The sequence below is a fragment of the Dermacentor variabilis genome, chromosome 8 (assembly GCF_050947875.1).
Source record: "Dermacentor variabilis isolate Ectoservices chromosome 8, ASM5094787v1, whole genome shotgun sequence".
Classification (NCBI taxonomy): Eukaryota; Metazoa; Arthropoda; class Arachnida; order Ixodida; family Ixodidae; genus Dermacentor; species Dermacentor variabilis.
This window is the reverse complement of record NC_134575.1, coordinates 80,095,375-80,115,606: the sequence shown is the minus strand read 5'-3', so window position 1 is coordinate 80,115,606 and position 20,232 is coordinate 80,095,375. Positions and strand designations below refer to the sequence as shown.

Sequence of the window (20,232 nt, the reverse complement as noted above, 5' to 3'; positions counted from 1 at the left end):
ATTCAACTATTAGCAATAATTATGTACTTTCAGTGCACACTAAGTACACATGGTAATCTCAAGCTAGGGTGTATCTTTTAACGAGATTTTTATGTTCAAATGACGTAAAGCGGCTTCATCATGCTGGAGCTACTCGCATCTAAGGGGAGGAAGTGCCTGCCAAAGCTCACCATCAATTTTGAGGACAGCCGGACTGCAACACAAGCATCCATAATAATGCCCAACAAGACCTTCAAAGCACGTCTGGTTCCCGAGCATGAGTGCAACCTCTCTTTTACACCCATTACCTGAGCAGCTGGGACCTCCGGAAAATTTCCCCCAAAAGAAGAAGTGGAGTGTTTCAAGTTTCGCGCCGTCACAAAATAGCTCAAGTTATTTTCACGGCCTCCCTAACACAATGCAATAATAAAGTTGCTAGCATGTCTTCTAATTGGATTTCTTAGAGCTGCTCACGAAGCTAGTTAAGTGATTATTGTCCACTTACCTCGTGCAGTGCCCAACTCTCCGAGTGGATCTGCAATCTTGTGGGCAGCTGAAGGGGAAAAGCCGACAGGGAAAGATATTCTGCGACCTAACACGGTAGTAGCAGTGTTGATCTTCGACACGTCCACAAGGACCTTGGGCCTGAAACGAAGCCTGTATAGCAAGTTTTCAATTTTTCTGTCCAGTTTTCACATTTTCTTGAAATTGTCGCGTTTATTTTTACATCAGTTGTATTATAAAACCAATAAAACATATGTTAAAATGTTGAAGATATATATTAGTATTAATGGCTGCGAATCTAAAACAAGAACAGTTAACAAATTAGGTTGGTGGTTATGTCATTCACTATAACAATTGAAAAAGCAGCATTCGAGTGAACTTAACTAGGTGCTGCCCTAGATGAGATTCGCCTCTTGTGCACACAAAAGGGTAGTTCTCATAGATTTGAAGAAATCTGCGAGGAATACCACCACCACCACAAAACATGTCTGCTTTGTGATGCAAATATTGCCACATCGAACGAGGAAATGCTTATTATTTTGCACAAATGTACACAACCAAGTAACACTTCTCACAGTGCGCCGACAATCCTAATAGTAGAGACCTTACTTTCCGTCAGAAAACCTACTTGCAGCGCACATATGAACAGTCCTCATGGCATCCGCCTAGCAAAATTGCGTGCAACGATTAATTTGCTGAGATTAACGTTTCCAAGAAAGGTCATGCGTGTTTTCATCAAAGCTGCATGAACAGGAGCAACTTGTGAACGCTTATGTCTATTATTATATTCGCTGCGCTATACATTTCTGCCTAAACTATTATTATTGGTAAATAGCAAATTATTCACTCGTACGCAAAGAATTTAAGGAGAACATTCCAATCCAAACTAAGCATTTTGGATATATTGCACCCTACGCTACGCATATCAATATAATGTTGACGAGCGTGCGCGGGTGTGTTATTATTCAATATACCGACTCAAGAATAGGCACCTCATGAACGCCGCGGTGTTCTCCCTGAGAGTTTGTTCCTGGTCCGCTCCACTGGCGATGTAGCTCCTTGCGGCATTGTCCAGATTGGCCTCTCCCAACCGCTGGATGTCCGCTAGGGTAACCACGGTGTCGCCTCCTTCGACTTCCTCGGACTCTGCTCGGGCCCAGACGCCGCTCACTGCGGTAAGCGTGTTTGTTCAGAGAGCGCGATCTCATCCATACGGGTTAGTTTTATCGGCGTGTGAATTGTGCAGTCTCGGTTCCCACAGTAGGTTATCCGTAGCCGCAAACCTTCCAGCTGATTGTACTTTATCGGCAATTTACCGGCATTGAAACATTGCCTACATTGTCTGAATGGTGTATAATTTACATAAAATAATCAGATCTTGTCGTCGCAGGAACATACAGAAAGAACTGTGGTACTTGTTATATGAAGGACACTATGGTGGGGTAGGAGGACGGAGTTGCGGAATAACTTAAACAACCTGTTCTTGTCTCACGTGTCCCGAATCTATGTACTTGAGCACTTCTACGGAGAATCGACGCAGCTACCTTATGTCCAGTAACAAAATTCTATATCCACTCATCCACCACAGTAGACAACAAAATTTTTTTAAATAAGTCTGATGTCTTATGAGAATGCATTATTAACGTACTAAATTGAAGAAAGAAGAATTGTATGACACTTCTAAGGTAAACATGATTATGTGACAGTACATAAGGGATAGCTTATATTAACTGATTACGTCCTGATCTTTTCTTTTTTATGTTGTACGCTAGTCCCTTTCAGCATGGCCGTAATGTACCCTTTCGAATTGGCACTACGTAGATTGACAAATGTCGGCATTTTCAGGCTGAGCATGTGAAAGCTGGTTTGACTTACGTAGGCAAAATGTATACCTTCATCGGACAGTCCGTAATACAAATTCGCAGCTGTTCAGCAAAAGGTTTATTTAGGCAAGTCCTTTTTTATTTGTTCGAGGACGTTCAGTGTTTTGCTATTTATTTGTATTTTGATAATTCTAGTTAATCATGCTTACTTTCGTTCTTTTTGTATGTTCTTCAGATGAAGTGGCATTGGGGTCAGTGCGACAGTTTTCCAAAACTTCTGCAAGACAATCGCGTTATTCTATTTCCATCTTTCACGATACGGCAAGAGCAGCTTCCTGCGCGACCTGGGTATAGCGTGGCATTCTAGATGACATTCAAATATGAAGGGTTCGAACGCCCCGAATCAATCAGTTTTCGTACAAATCAATATTTTGGCAAGAAGCGAAAATCAATTTTGTTGAAGGCTATTTGCTTGCCAGGCACCATGGGGCGTTTTGAAGGTTCTACCCAAGGGGGATTATCCACTCTAATGCTAAACCGTTTACTACAACGTACGTGACCTGTAAATTGATAGAAAACCACCTACGAGATTTCAGTGATTTAATTGGGTTTCCACATTTCCAGTGCCGCCACAGAGTTTTTCATCGGGTGCGGAGGAAAGGGCGTGCGCGGGCTTTTCTTCCTCTCTGGGTTGCGCAAACGGGCGCGCGCTGCTTGGATATCTTGTCGTCGCGTACTGCAGAACTATTTCGAGATCTTTTAGCTCCCTCGTTTCGAAATTCACCTTGATGCCACTTTGTGGCGGCACGACCATCGCCTTCAAAGCAAGCGAAGATGGGCTCACGCGCAGGAAGCGCGACAATAGAGCACGCTAGTGGCGCTTGACCAGAGCAGCCTGGTGTCGGGTGCTCCCGAGATCTCACGAAACCACAGCTCGATGGCCTAAATAAACCGTGGCTACAGCGGGTACCTATTCGCACCGCCTCCCACAAATGAGTGACCCGGATGACAGACCTCAGCCATGCCAGTGCCAGCTCGCCGACTTTGCCGAGGTGAGTGACATGGCATCACGCAGTCCGGCAGACGTATCGCGGTTATAGGGTGCCCGAGAATTCTACATCGGCATACCGGACATATGGTTCATCAAGCGTGGCAAGCACTTCCTTCTGAATCAGTTTTCAGGCACCGTCTGTTAAGGAACAAGAAGTACCAAGAAGTTCAGGAACAAGAAAGGGGCTGACAGATGGAACAGCACACTGTGGTATAAAGTTTGCAAACAGGGATAAGGTACCTCAGAAAGGCTGGCCAACGTTTCGATAGGACGACCTATCTTCGTCAAAGGCGGCCTCGTCATCCTCGGCGTGTTAAATTGTTGGCTGATTGCAGCCACACGTGAACCCTAGGACCCATTGCAACACAGAAGTGGGAGCCTAAGTGGACAACTGCAAGAAAATTTTCAATTGCGTAAAAATCCCAGTTTCAGATAATTTGGCATGCAGTAGGCTCTGTGCGAAATCCTACGCTTGAACTAACACGCCGAGTAGACGAGGCCGCCTTTGACGAAGATAGGTCCTCCTATCGAAACGTTGGCCAGTGTTTCTGCTGCGCCTTATCCCTGTTTGCAAACTTTGGGCCAACAAGTTGTCATCTTGGTGGATGGTGCCTCGACGATGAGCGACCGCGAATCTGTGCTCTTTTAGCTGCAGAAACCATGGTGGCACTTCGAACGCAAAATTATTGGCTGATTGCAGACATACGTGAACCCTAGGACCCATTGCAACACAGAAGTGGGAGCCAAAGAGGCCAACTGCAAGAAAATTTTCAATTGCGTAAAAATCCCAGTTTCAGATAATTTGGCATGCAGTAGCCTCTGTGCAAAATCCTACGCTTCAAGTACAGAAAAAGCCGTCAGAAAGAGCTCGCAAAAAATGTTTTTTTTCACACGAAAACTTCAAAATTCTGTAGGGATGAGGACAGTATCACCTGGGAAGAATTCAATTCCATGGTTCAGTGCATGAGAGAGTTTACACTCCACCGCATCAAGCAACACAGAAACCTGACAGATGGACATTTAACCTAGAAATGTTTTGCCGGAAGCAAGCTGAAGAATAAACTCAGCTGCTTTCCACTCTGCGAACAAGGATGACCAGCGAAGCTGTGTATGTGGGCCCCTTAATGGCGAACGGCACCTACGCCGTGCGTGTGTGCGGCATTTCACTGTCTTCGGGATTGGCCCACGTTTGACGATGCTTAACGTTTGCTTCACATCCGCCGTGGGTCTGCACAGCACTGCAGTATCTTCGGGATCCGCTCACGTAATGACCTTTTATTCTAGCAGGGCCGCGTCAATTACGGCGCGTACTCAACGGCCCGAACGCAGGTAGCGCCTGACGGGGACGCCGGAGGAGAAGGCTCGAGTTGTAGGTTGACACACGGACACGATCCTGAGGGAATTAGCCCTTAACTGCTTCCCTGTAAGAAAAAAAGACGGCGCTACTATCGCCCGGCATTGGTGGCGTGCAGCTAGCAATGTGAAAAAGCGGGGCCCGTGCTGTCTGCTTTATTTTCCTTTTATCCCTTGTATTCCGGTGTAACAGCGAACTAGTGCCGCACGCCTGCTAGCTAGCCACAGAGTTAGTATACTTTGTTAGCTGCTTCGTGCGCTTTGACGACGCTGTCGTGCGCCCGCGATGTTCTTTGAATGCGAAGTATTCTCCGAATCGAGCCGGCTTTCTCTGTCTGGTTGTCTACGTTCAACAGCGGAGCATCGATGCGTTCTGCCTCCGCTTCAAGAAGAGCACATTGGTTTGGCCAAGCTAAACATGCGGTACAGTCCAGCTTAACGATGACGCCATCCATGCATGCGCGGTTACGCTGCATAGGCAAAAAAAAATAGACACTGAAGCGTGGCTGGTGCGGGAATGCAACATGCCCTATCCCACGCTGCAGGAACTGAAACAAGGTGCATCGCGCGCTATCTTGGCTGACCAGCAGCGTGCTGTTCGGGTTCACTAAATCGAGCGTGTTGCGTTTGCACGTTCGACGAAAAAAGAATTGCTGGCTCCCCGCACACTGGTCCCCTAGCGCTGAGGGAACAACTGATCGCTGCGCTGCTGCGGGTCACGTTTCAAGCAAACGGTAAAATTTTAGCAATCTTTTAGCGATTTCAGGGAGAGGCATTCGTCCTGCAGTTGACATAAAATTTGGCTGCTGCTGCTGATGATGATGATGACGACTAACCTTACATTACTAGCAAACCAGTCAAGATGTCTAATTTCAAGCACAAAATGTTATTTGTGAACGCTAGCATAGGCACCATTACTCCTTTCCCAATTCCTCTCACCACCACATATTTAGTGTAGCGTCTTTTATCGATCTTTCATTATTGGTGAATTCCACTTACCCTTCAATTTTAGATTTTCTTAGTGAACCTTTCTTTTTCGTTGTGCATATACCTACATATTTATATTACAATTGCTGTGTCTTTCTGTTGATTAGATACAACGTCAGTACTGGAATCTTCATTAAACATTATAAACCGCCAATTTTGTGTGCTAACCCGCCGCCGCGGCCGCATTTCGATGGGGGCGAAATGCGAAAACACCCGTGTACTTAGATTTAGGTGCACGTTAAAGAACCCCAGGTGGTCGAAATTTTCGGAGTCCTCCACTACGGCGTGCCTCATAATCTGAAAGTGGTTTTGGCACATAAACCCCCTAATTCATTCAATTTTGTGAGATAGATTTATAGCCTTAGTTTGTCACTGCATCGCACCAGATATTTGCAAGTATCCGGAAATACCTTGCATTGTCTGCAAGTAGCACTTCGTCGTGTACATGAATCAGCCCAGTAACCCCCTCCTACACGCTTTGCCCATTAGTGATGTTAGATGTCCCCTCTGGACACAGCATCCAGCGACGTTGCCACATAGACCATGTGTGGCGTCTGAGATCTATGTCGCTGTATGGAAGCAGTGAGAATTATTCTCTTTGCTGCCAACGCGCACTCATGAAACAGCACTACAGCGCCGGACTTCTGTATTTCTTTTTTGAAGAGCGTCGTGAAGAACGTTGCATACATACATACATACATTTCCATACATACATACATACACACACACACACATACATACATACATACATACATACATACATACATACATACATACATACATACATACATACATACATACATACATACATACATACATACATACATACATACATACATACATACATACATACATACATACATACATACATACATACATACATGCATGCATGCATACATACATACATACATACATACATACATACACACACACAAACACAAACACACACACACACACACACGCACACGCACACGCACACACACACACACACACACACACACACACACACGGTAGGCCGCTGGTCTTTGTGAGACACAATGATAAGAGCCGCGGTCAACCCGCTGGCGTAAAGAAACGAAACGATGTGGAAAGATCACGCGAGCAGTTCCCTTGGTGTACCCAGATTCGGTATCGAAGCTCGAAAAGGACAATTTTTGTTTACGATTGCCGTAACAACCGCTTATGTTTTCCGAGTGGCTGAAATTAATTTTGCTACCCGCAACGTTCGCCTCTATTACTAACATTGAAACCTTGACGTTATAACCAGGAAATGAAATGTAAATAGCGAACATCTGGTAACTGGCGAATGGACAGCAACGGCTGTTCAAGCATCTAATGTTGACCCGTGCTAAAGATAAGAACATTGTGAGATCCCCGGCATATGATATAAAAATGACGGCACAAATTAGGCATTGTCGTAAGCGAAAGCCTAATTTGTATTTATTCCAACAGTTTCGAGAGTGTAGCTCTTTTCGTCGGGGCCGTGTCAAACTAATGGGGTAAAAACCTTTCAAACTGCCCTGACGAAAGCACTCCCACAATTGAAACTGCTGGCATAAATAAACGCGGAGTTTTCATTTACTACAACGCCACCATTTTGCCTTCATTCCTTCAATATGACAACAGGCCGATTGATCTCCTAGTTTCTGATATATTCAGCCTATGCAAGATTCCTATGCAGCTTCAGGCTGATAGCAGCTGTAATGCAAACAAGAGCTAGGTTTCGTGGGAGACCTTGACATCCAAGGTATCTCTCTTCCTTTTCCTCATTTCTCGGTGTCTGCTTCCTGGCAGCACTCACACAGGCGACCGGAACGTGATAACCGTGACTGCATGTATGCATGTATTTCCTTGTTTCGCTCACACACAGAGAATGTTGCAGGTATTGTTCCCAAACTAAAGTTAAAGTCTATAGTAGTTACCGGTGTTTCTGTCCAATTTGTGAACATCTTATAATGCTAGAGTCAATATCCTGCTGTACATTACTTGCATCTTTTTTTAACATACAGAAAGCTTTTGGCTAACTTTGAACACGCCAGAAGATAGTTTGCTAAATGCACCGAATTCTTCTAGTAAATTAGTATTAAAAAGGAATCTCGAAGTCCTTATTAGTCCCATTCATGTGTATTACATGGCCGAGGAGAAGGGTGCCAGATAGAGAACCGACAAAGCAAAGCTGCCAGCTTAGAAAAATACAGCAAACTATAGCGTACAGACAGGTAACATACTTATGTATATCACATGGCCACATTTGGAGAATCTAAAATATGCCAAGAATGTGCTTTTTATTGCATAGAACACTTATGTCCTGCACATATATTGTATTGAGCCCCAAGTAGAAGGATGCCGCAACGCACACCATTATTTCTGCTTGCAAGTGTTTTCACTATAGTAGCGCCATTAAAAAGATGCCACCCATCCTTTGTGCTTACGCTTTTATGTAGGCGCATTGCCGGAGAACTTAGACTGGTGCTATTGTATAGGCGCTTCCAAAGTGACATTTACACTACGTTAAGGTGGGCTGCAGCCTTGACGTTCCGTTTCATTTATTTCGAACTCTGCCGATTGCAGAAGCAGAAAGAAATACTACCGAAGTGTGTTTCCATAATGAAGAATCAAGCAGTGAAATTTTTAGAACTTTTATAGATAATTGTGCTAAGGTCTAGTTAGTGCGCACGATTTATCATTGTGACTGTGATTTCTCCACATAACAAGAGCAAGAGGGTTCAACAGAGCGCAGGGAACTTGACTTTTAGTAAGAACCATGCAATTCCAACAACAGATGAATAAAATATATGTAGGTATGAAGAAAAGTAGCTACCTTTTATTAAAACGCATATTAAAAGTTCCTGTGAGATGTTGCACCCATGGTTGAAGGAATATTCAGCATCCACTACCGTTTTCAAGTTTTGCAGCAAATAACTATCCGGAGCTGGGTTACACAAACGCATGAGATAACTGACCCAGCGCGAGCCATTACCATAGATGAATTTGAAGATTATTGCACTAGTAACGCAGATGTGCGCCGTGCTGTGAGCAGTTGCCGTACTGACTTTTCTTCAACCTTGGCCTCCTTATTGCTTTATTAATAATGCGGCGCTTATCCTAAGTTTAGTTAAAATTTATATTTGTTTTTGAGTTCAATTTAAGAAAAATAGTTCACTTCTCGTATGCGTTTCCTCACTTGATTATTTCTTAGCTCTATATTGTTCTTCCCAGTTACTGTACTACTCCAAACGTGGTGGAGCACGTGCGATTTGCAGTTAACTGCTGCTGTATACAGATAGAAATTAAGGAAACACTTTGTATACGTTAATGCCTTCTTCGGTCTGCATTTACTTTAGAAACTACAGAAGTAACTTCACGAAAGAAAAGAAAGTAGGTAATATAGCGTCGTATCAAAATAAACAGAGAACCTTTTCTGGCTTTCATGCCTCGAAATGGGCTAGCAACCTCGGAGTATGGCAAAGATATGAAATAAAGCGTACTTTTACGTCTAGCATATATGCTATTGGGTTAGGTTTTTGGATGTGAAACTAAGGCCCAGGTAAGATTGACTGCAGTGCTGACATCAAGGTAAGTTGAAAAAGAGTCTGTTGCTGGGCCTGTTCGTACATACCTTTAGAAACGATGTAACCCAGCCTTTAAGACGCAAACCCCAGAAGCAAACATAACTCTCCTGGTGTTTGCGTCTTAAAGGCTGGGTTCCATAGTTTATACAGTAATATTGAGATGAACGCGCATTTTTGATGGTGGCAGTATTCCTTAAATGTCAGTAATTTTTCGGTGCGTTGTGACGCTTGTAGATGAAAAACGTACTTTCTTGACCACTGCAAATACGCGTCATTTACAACAGCCTAACTGGGCTTTTTTTTTTCCTGAGGGCGCAGCACCACAGTTTCTAAGAACATTTGTAGTTTTTCTGATGATGCCGAGGGCGCCTATATTATTTAACTGCTGATCAGGTTTACTGGTATTCCACACTCAAGCACCCTCGTGTGAAACTAGCTTAGCGGGACTCTTTGAGGAACTATTAGATATCGCGTGGAATGTCATTGGCTTGAATGCGGTTAGAAGAATTGATGAGGCTCACGTAGGCTGGCTAACGGCCACGGCATCTGCTATAGAGGACTCCCAGATATAAAAGAATACGGGATATGATTCCTAATCCATAGGGACATAGCGGCCAAGATTTACGAGTTCTACAGCATTAATAACAGGGTATCAGTAGTCGTAATAAAACTAAATAGGAGGTATAGAATAAATCTAGTACAAGCCTATTTATTTATGTATTTGAAGTACCTTACAGGCCGTAGGGCACTGTGTAAAGGGGGGAGGGCGAAAAATCCCCACAATTTATACACAACCAGATGATAAAGAAAAAAAGTACAATACAAGGTAAATAATATTTGTGCGCATAACAGCAGTAAGGAAGAGGGGACTAAGCAATGCGGAAATAATGAGAAGAAATATGGTGCACAGTTTTAAAGCACACAATAACAAGAAAAAGCGCATGGAGCATGAATAAGTGCGCAATTCATCAAGCGCACTGTAACCTCCATTCACGATGATGATAAATAGAACAGTTTTATGAAGATGTTGAGTGAGCGATGAGAACACTGCAAACTCTGTTTAAGGTAGTCAAGGGCGACTTCATTGCAAAAGTGGGGAGAAAGCAGTCTGGTGAGCAAGCAGTTGGCACCTATGGCGTCGATTCTAAGCAGACTATAAGAGAGATGCTGGCATAATTCGTGGAAATCAATAAGCTGAAAATAATGTACACTTTTTTCAGGAATTGTAGGACCAAAAAGTGAACCTGTAAAAGCTCTTAGGGTGAACCAGGCAATGAAATAGATTTCATATATTTTGCAATCCCGGCAGAGTGCAATGTCTCTAAGTGTTGAGTATTGTAAAGTGAAGTGCGCATACGTTAGTGAGCAGTAGAATTCACCTCAATATGAAGAGAGGAAAAAATGAAATCGGTCAAGAAGAAGCAGGCCAACCTACACGCAGCAAAGGTAAAATCCGACCAATTCAGGCTGGTGTTTGTCAGCATATATGCAGCCTAAAGTTAGGGAGATGAAGATGACATAAAGCTAATGAATGAAACCGTAAGTTGGCTGGCTTCAGAAGCAGCAGTTGAAGTGGGAGGGAAGGCACCGAGTCAACCAGTAAGTGAGCTCTCCTAAATAAGGAAGGGCCTAATAAACAAACAACAAATAATGAAAGTGTCCAGCTCAGGAGATGAGATCGAATTGGCACAACTGTCCAAACGGATCAACACAGCGATAGTAAGGTATATGCGGAATTATAAGGTGAGAAAGCCTGAGGAACCGGTAAAAATGGACGCAGCGTCAAATCAGTGAGAAGAAAACTTGGCACAGGACAAGCCGAGATGTGTGCAGCTAAAGATAAACAGAGTAATATTACCAGCAATTTCGTAAGTTTAGCAAAATCGACGAAAGAACTCTATACTGACCTCTACAGTACTCACAGCAGCCACAATACCTCCATTCGAAGTAATAATAAACAGGTTGCAGAGGTTCCTACTATAACTAGCGATGAAGATAGAAGGGCCTTGAAGACATGAAATAGGGAAAAGCGGTAGGAAATGATGGAACGACAGTCACTTTTTTTACAAAAATAAAGGAGACATCACGCTTGGCAAGGTTGCAGCCATGTGTACGAAATGTCTCACAACTTCATGGGTGCCAGTTAATTGGAAGGATGCCAACATTATACTAATCCATAAAAAAGGTAGACTTCAAAGAATTAAAAATGTAGTCCCGTTAGCTGACTTCCACTATTGTATAAAATATTCACGAAGACAATTTCCAACAGAATATAGGCAAAACTTAACTTCAGTCAACCGAGAGAACATGCTGGCTTCAGGAAGGGATACCGTAGAATGGATCACATCCATGTCAAAAATCGGATCATCGAGAATTCTCGAGAGTACCATTAGCCTCTCTATATGGCGTTCATAGACTACTAAAATGCATTTTATTTAGTAGACACACCGTAATCTATAGTAATCCGTGATCCGACAAACTAGCAGAGGCACTACGTAATCAAGCTGTACAGGAGGCTTCCGTGAATACTTGCGAAATATCTACAAAGATTTCACAGCCACCTTGGTCCTTCACGAGAAAGGTATTAAGCTGCCTATCAAGAAAGGGGCCAGCCAAGGAGACACAATCTCCCCAATGCTATTCACTGCATGCTTGGAAGAAGTATTCGAGCAATTAAACTGGGATGGCTTAGGAGTGAAGACCAACAGCGAATACATCAGCAGCCTTCGCTTGTGTCATTGCCCCGTTCAGCAAAACGGGGGTCGAGTTACTACAAATGATTGAAGACCCTAAGAAAGAGAAATGTAGCAGTGGGGTTGAAGCATAATATGCCGAAGATAAAGGTAATGATAAATGGCCTGGCAAGGAAACAAGAGTTCAGGACCGCCAGACAGTCAGTCTCTAGAGTCTGTGAAGCAACACGTTTACCTAGGTCATTTACTCCCAGGGGACTCTGAATATGAGAAGGAAAGTTAGAGAAGAATAAACATGGGTTAGAGTGCATACCGCAGGCGTTCCCAGATCCTGACTGGGAACTTACCATTATCGTTGAAAAGGAAGGTGTACAACCACTGCATTGTTCCTGTGCTAACATTCGGGGCACAAACTTGAAGCTTCAGAAAGAAACTGGGGCTCAATTTAAGCACCGTGCAAAGAGAGCTGGAACAAAAATGTTAGGCGTAACGTTAAGAAGCCAGAAGAGAGCGGTGTGGATCAGAGAGCAAACGGGTATAGCCGATGTTGTAATGGACATTAAGAGAAAATAATCGAGCTAGGCAGGCCATGTAATGCGAAGGTTAGAAAACCGGTGGACATTAGGGTTACAGAAAGGGTGTTAAGAGAAGGGAAGCGCAGTCGAGGATGACAGAATACTTGGTGGGGTGAGGAAACTAGAAAATTAGCATGTGCTAGTTGGAATTAGTTGGCGCAGGACTAAGGGTGACCCCTTCGTCCCGCAGTGGACACTAAATAGGTTGCTGCGGTTGCGTGTTTACAGGCCGACTTGTAGTAGTGCATAAGCTATGGAAGGCATCATGAATCCGAAAATACAGATAGTTATATACGTGCGGCATTATTAGGCGAGGTTACCAATATGGACCTGCGACAGCATTCTTGTTAAGCAGCTTTACCTAATGCTATCACAAGGAGCAGCCTTTCTCTTGTACGCAGAGTTGATGCATGTCATAAATACTAGATGTGAAAGCAGCGCTATCGCACTGTCCACCGCGTCACTTATTTTGAATTGTCTTCCTCCCTTCGTTACCCATAGGAGCGTGCATGTTGCAATTTCTTCTGGCTAAAGTATTCATGTGTGAGCGGTCTCTCGCATGGTTTTTTATTGCCTGCCGGACGTGGTGGTAAACATCAACACCATTATTCTTTCTAACGCATAGAGAAATAAATATTTGAAACGTACGAACCCATACACTTACATTGTGACAGGCTGAGAGCAACGAGCAGTACGACCACATCATGATTGGACGCGTGCTGTAACATGCTTGTACGGACCATGCCACCTCGTCGGCGACACAGCACTCCTAAACAAAAGAAAGATGGAACAGAACACGCATAAAATGAGTGGAGCATTAAATACTGTCTACCTCTATCTCCGAAAATGATAAAGATGATTAGACATTCCGAATATCCTAGCGCAAAAAAAAACTTGGAGACGCTTAAGCTTCGCCTGCAAGAGTGGAACGCGATAGCGTTATCGCACCCCATTAGCACCGCCCTCTCTTTCGCTCGGCATGCTCTTGAGTCACACAACGACGAAACGTACGCCTGAGCGAGCGGAACGAACCAAATAACTCGGTGTTTCGGAGGGAGAAACAATCTACGCGAGCCAAACGTCGTGATTGACATGGACAGCCGGGCCGCGACGTGCCATGAAGGCGGACGCGGTCATGGGGCTAACGTCTCGATGGGATCGTCCGCTATCTCGCTTGGGAGCACCACGCAGACACATGACTCCTCGCCAGCAGCACGGCACACATCGCCGGGGACGTTTTCCCACCAGACGCGCTACGACGCAGCGATCACGTCAGAGGTGTCCCGCATCGGACGCTGCACCTAGGAATCGCGCTGTGAGCGGAAAAAGGAGTCGCGTCACCTAAACAAGAGGGTTCGAGTGACGCACGCTGGAAGTTGGAAGGGGAGAGAGCGAGAAAACGTATTAAACGCAAGGGCAGTGGGGCATCCTAGCGCCGTTCCACGCAAGGCCCCAATGCGCTCAAACGAGACGAAGGCGAGAAGCGGGCGAGTGGTGCGCCACCTGTCGGGGCAGCGCCGTAGATTGCGAGGAGGGGGTCTTCTGTGTTTGCCGCAAGATGGCTCTGCGTGTGCGCCAAGTGCAGAAGAAATGCAGCGGAAACGTACTTCGCTACGCGTTTAACTGCGACTTCTGTAATTCACATGCTCATAATTTTCGATATACACCGCTGTATAACTTTCTACGGCACGTTTCTAAGGCAACACCGCATTCACTAGAGGCGCTTTTGTCCCGCTTTGAACCATCGAACTCATGGCTGAGTGGTAGCGTCTCCGTCTCACACTCCGGAGACCCTGGTTTGATTCCCACTCAGCCCATCTTGCAAGTTGTTTATGAATTGCCTTCCACCACTTTTCGCTCATGGCCAACGCTGCCGTCGCCGACGACACCGGCTCTTCTGCGACACGAGCTCCTTAACGCTGTCACTTTATTATTCATAATCTAGTTAAAGATGTTTCCCAGGCTAATATATCCTCCACAAACGCAAACTTCCAGCCTAGACGTCAGTGGTATTAAGGTTTTTCTATCACAAGCGATTCGCGACAGAAATTCAAGGCCGCTGATGCAACATCCTGCATTGCAACATGTTCTTTACAGCTGACATATTGACTCGCACGCCTCCGTGTATTTGATGAACGAGCAATATTTTCATTATGAAGCATTCTAAAAGCATTGTGGTGCGTAGTTTTCAGAAAAATAATGTACACTATTCGCTTTCCTTCAAACAAATAGAAGAAGAATAGTAAATGTTAGAGCACCTGTTGGTTATCACATTCAACGCACGCGTTTCGGTATTTGAGGTCACAGGCTAAAAAAAAAAAATGCATCAAAGTCGTCCTAATGTGTCCTAATTTGCCGTTGTCGCATTACCTCTGCCTCAGGAATTTCTGCTTATGGTACGTCTTCCGACGTGCGAATATATTGACTGATATTTTTTTTTGTAATGCTTCTGCTCATTCAATCTGCATAAACAGCATGATAACTGCAGTAGCTTCAGTTTGCGCACATAGAAAGAAATACTTCATCTCTATCTTTCTTTTTTGTTCGCGAAGGTAATGACAGCCCGAAAAAGAAGGCGAGGCGAGATGACAGCATGAAGCTGGGGACGAACATATCAGCGATGACGGCCGTAGCATCACAAAGTCATTGAAGACGACAAACGATAACACTATGACAGCATCACGGCGACTACAATGAAAAGATCACCGTTGTGGATAGGCGACGATGACAAGGTCGGCACGACCTCTCACACGTAGCAGACGCGTGAAGATCGCTGGGTGGCGATAAGGATACTTAACTTTCCCGAGCCTTTACTTTGCGAGGATGCCTGCCGGACTATCCACATATTTATAATACGGCTTTGAAAATTTTGTGGTGCCTTAAAAGCGGATTTCAAGAGCTTTGCTTCATTGGCAGCAATTTTGTTCTGATTGCTATTTCAAACAGATTTCTAGTCACCCATTCTCATTCTACAATGTAGTATGCGAAGAAATCACTGCACTGTATCGTCATCCAACTGAGTGTTGTAGAAGGGACAGTATTATTATTATTATTATTATTATTATTATTATTATTATTATTATTATTAATATTATTATTATAGTTGGCGTTAGAAGGCACTTTGAATTATCTTGGAAGTGGGTAATAGAGAGAAAAGTATTCTACTATCAGTATGCACCAGTATGCCCGGTGCGAGGGCGCAGGACCATAGCCATTACAGATGCGATCCACCCGCCTAATTGGCTTTCCGAGTCTCGTGTTTTCATAAGAGACAAATTACGAAAGTTGCCAAATAGTAGGTGCTAATATATTCTACAAGCAAAATATTTGTTAGCTTGACGCGCGATGAGCTGCAACGTAAATGTCTCACCTGAAAGTGCTCCAGGCAAGTGGAAAGTGTCAGCAGGGACAATTAACTGACTGCGACGCGCCAGCCCTGAATATCCGGCGGGCATAGCCCAGCATCCAGCTGCGCGTGTTCGGCAAGCGCAGCGATCATTGATCCAGGAAAATTGTTGCTGTTCCTACTCTCTCTTTCTCTGAATATTTTACTTTATTTGATTAATCTACGTCATAGTATATGCGATGGTGCACGGACGGGCCTAGTGTGCTCGGCCGTGCCGTAGAAATCCGCGTAATGTTTCCGTGGTGGTTTGGCTCACGAACAATTCTCAGCAACCATTCACCTTTATCTCGTAGCGACATGCCATCGTGTGGCAAGTTGAACAAAATAAGTTGTCCACTTAGCAGAGCTCCACCTTTCTTTCAATTTTTAAATTTTCAGACCTTATTCATGAACTACCGCAGTATTTCCCCCTCTGCTTCCCTCAAAACGACAGCACCAGAAGAAGGAGGGGGTCATTTCGCGCATTGAAACTTATTGTTTCCAAGTCCCGATAATTTCTCATTACATTAGATATTATGAAAAGGGATTTGTATGGGGTGCTAACTTCGAATTGTCATTTTGTCCGTACGGACGAGAAGAAAAGGGGTTCACAATGGGGCCCGATTATTATCAATTTTATCACGAGGAGCCAACAAGCAGGGACACCAAGGACAACATAGGGGAAATTACTTGTACCTGATTATTGAAATTAAAAAATGATAATTATTCATAATTAGGCTTCGTGAGTGGTGGCGCTGGCTAACACTTCAAAGGTTAGTTCTAGTAGTAACGCATAAAATCCCAAGATAGTGGATGGGGAAATGGCACCACGGCATTTCAGTCGGTTAGAGCCTCGGACGCTCAATTCGAAGACGTGGGATCGTTCCCCAGCTCAGGCAAGTTCTTTTTTCATCCGCTTTCATTGCCAGTAATTTTGATTTCTTTAACTCTGTTAGCAAGTACAAGTAACTTCGCCTATGTTGTCCTTCGTGTATTTGTTTGTTGGCTTCTCATGATACATTTTGTGCGTAGTGTTTCGCTTCAAATTGCATGTTGGCATTGGAATAAGCGCGAAAGGCTGATTGGAAACTATCTGGCATCATGTGTAAGTTGTTTGTGTTTTTTTTTGTAGAAGTATTCCTTGCAGCCAGCTATTTCCAATTGGAGATCAATGTCCGCCACCAGAAAAACAAATGGCAGGGTTACTTTTAATGCTCATTGACGTTATCGGCTGGAACATTGATCTATGTATTTTATCAATAAAAGTAAAACACCAGTGCCCATAATTAGGCTAAAATTTCTTATGTACTGTCGTCTGCTGCAACTTCAGTATTAGTTGTCTCGTGTATTTTCCTCTTAGCAGCTATCGAAAAATGTCAACGCTATAAAACAGTAATGATTTCTTTATAATATTCTGTACTATTAGCAATAAATCTAATGCAGGCTGACAGCAAGCTTTTCTAGGAGATAAGCGATTTTCCGTCTCCGGCAACAGGCAAATTTAGGTCGTGCTTAGATTTTCGAAATCCTAATCACATCATTTTGTATAAAATATTCTAAGTGCATACATCTGTGACAGCGCTGATTACGTCTGCCGTCCTTCCTATGGCTTCCAGAATCGCCAAGGAATCTACCACGCTATAAGCAGAAGGACTCATCACGCTAGCTCGAACAAACGAAGCCATGACAGAGGCTCTCTGCGCCGTCAAATATTTGCGCGGATGGCAGTCTCTATACGCGTGGTTCTACGAAATGGTAACCTCCAGCGACACTCGTTTCTTAGTAATTTCAAGTGCCGTGAGAAATTGTTGATTATTTCTCAAGCTTCAGCGGAAGCATACAGAAGGAATTTACACTGCAATACAATGCAACAGATGTATACCCCGTGCGTAAAAATTGCTTTGATAATGCAGCACCACATTCAAGGATACTACGCTTATTCTGCTCATCGTAGAACCATGTTATAATGAGGCTCTGTGCACGCAACTAGTGGGCCCGGGATCTCACCTTTCGTTTGTTCTTTGGTTCTAGCTGCGAGTGTTCGAACGATTTCACAAGAAGGACCATGCGTACAGCCCTTGTGAAGACAGGAGGCAAAAGTAATTGTTAATATACTCCACAAGAAATGAGTACTGGGAGAATTGGAACGGAATCATGATTAATAGCGCAAAAAGACGTAGTCAAAGAAAAAAAGTCCTGACGACACAGCGACTGCTATAGGCCGCGCATTTCGTCTTGTCTCCATGAGTAAATCATGCGTAAACCATCAGTAAATCATGCGTAATAGGTATGTTGTATGTCGACGCGTACATTATTGTGTCAGCCATCAATACTCCTTTTCGGCGTCATGGTTCACCTTAAAACATGAGGGCAATAGCGCGAACAGACGACCACAAGAAGGGAGTCACCTACAAACAAGAGCTGACTAACTTCTTTTATTGGTAAGGATAGCACACCTATATATGCCAGAGTTAAGCATGGGAAATGAAGGCCAAAACACGTCAAGGGTGATAGCGTGCCAGCAACCCAGGCGCAGTACAGCCGATTTGTTCGGGCTATGAGTTTAGCCGTTTCCTGTAGCAGCTGTGAAACGAACTGTCACCGGGACGATGCACTCGACATGTGCGTCCTCGCGCCGCAGATGTTTGACCAGAACACCGGCGCGCTGCCTGTCTCTGTGTCGGTGCATCGGTGTGTCTCTGTGTCGGTGCATCGGTGTGTCTCTGTGCCTGTGCGTCGGTGTGTCTCTGTGTCTGTGCGCGTATAAGCGTCAGTGCTTGTTGACGTGTGTGTGTGTGTGTGTGTGTGTGTGTGTGTGTGTGTGTGTGTGTGTGTGCGTGCGTGCGTGTGTGTGTGCGTGCGTGTGTGTGTGCGTGCGTGTGTGTGTGTGTGCGTGCGTGCGTGCGTGCGTGCGTACGTGCGTGCGGTTAGGCTGTGTGTGTGTCTGTCTGCGTGTTCACACGCGTGCGTGTTGGTCCACAGGTTTGTGTGTGAGTGTGCGCGCCTGCGCAATCGCGTGGGAGCGCTTTCCACTCACAGTGTTCGGATTACAGTGAAGCTGCGCTCGAAGCACCAAGAGCGACGAAGTAATTGTGTGCCGAAGGCGGCAAGCATCAATATCTAAACAGCATGCGATTCACCATAAACTTGCGTCGCGAAGCATCGACAGCTTCAAGCTTCTTCGCGTGGGCGATTGGTGCGCTATATGAAGGCATGCAGTACGCAGTATGCGCCGACGTTGTAGCCGATCATCGTCGCATATTTTATTTTCGCGTCTGGAAATGCCGCCTTCGAGAAATTCTAGTAAGCTTCTCTAACACAAGATTCATATCTCAGCGATAAAGAATGTCCCATTTCACTGCTACCATGACCGTACCAAGGTGTCCATTGCGCATAAATGTGAACCGGTATATCAACCTAGTCTCAAAGCAAGTGATCATTCAGAAGAATAGAATATTTTCCAATAACGAAGTATAACTTTGGGAATTTCTTGTTCGTAGTTGTGTAGTAGTAGTAGTTGTAGTAGGAAAGGAATTAGAAATAATAACAGCAGTATTTAGTCTTAGTAAAAGCGGAGTACTTGTAGTAGCGAAACATTCAGCACACGTTCAGGCAGCCTTGCACGATAACTACGCTATTTCCAGCGAAGCTTTTCATTTCCAGTATTCGCGATAAGAGTTTCGAAATAAAAATCCGTAATTAGTCTGCAGAGTTTGAACTTTTCCTACGCACTGTTCTTAACTTTCCCACTATTTTCGCGAAATATAAACAAGGTACCTAGTTTAGTTCAACAAGGTCACAGGAGAAAACAACTCGCAACGTCGTATCATGCATGAAAACAGAGGGGGAAACGAGAGTTCACTAATACTTTTCTATGCTTATAAATCTGCTACGAATGTGAATATTTCAGTAAAGATCGCACGGATAAGGAGCTCAGTTATACTCAAATATCTGCATTGTTTAGTCTACGATTGTGTCGCAAAATTAAAAACATCACTGATTGCGGCGTATGGCACTTTCTAATGCGTGATTAACAAATTTCTTACGAAAGCTCTACTTCTTCCACAAACATTTACCTTCGTGATAGACTGTTAACATAACGTTCCACTTATTTTCGCTTAACTTGATCTTGTTGGCATATGTAGTCCTGCCAGGGCAACAGGCTAAATTCTGTGTCATACGTAGGATGCCATCATGAGGCCCCATAGCGCTTGCATATGTAAGTCATTGCCATGTACATAATTAAGCCACCCACTTTCAACTTCGCATATACATCGCCCATTACCTGGCCCTTACTGGATGTCGCCATA

The 20,232-nt window shown here is 44.2% G+C and overlaps 1 protein-coding gene across 2 annotated transcripts in view; it reads right to left on the bottom strand.

Moving 5' to 3' along the window:
• The window catches only part of LOC142591132 (uncharacterized), a 78,371-nt gene that overhangs the window by 29,692 nt on the left and 28,447 nt on the right, over positions 1-20,232 (bottom strand). Inside the window, exons 2-4 of one of the 2 annotated variants that reach the window (XM_075703511.1) lie at positions 13,202-13,306; positions 1,476-1,653; positions 485-636 (exon numbers count right to left, since the gene is read on the bottom strand). In XM_075703511.1, the coding sequence (XP_075559626.1) occupies positions 485-636; positions 1,476-1,653; positions 13,202-13,280 (409 nt within the window). In that variant the 5' untranslated portion in view covers positions 13,281-13,306. The remainder of the gene's footprint in view (positions 1-484; positions 637-1,475; positions 1,654-13,201; positions 13,307-20,232) is intronic. The other variant, XM_075703512.1, reaches the window with a different exon arrangement.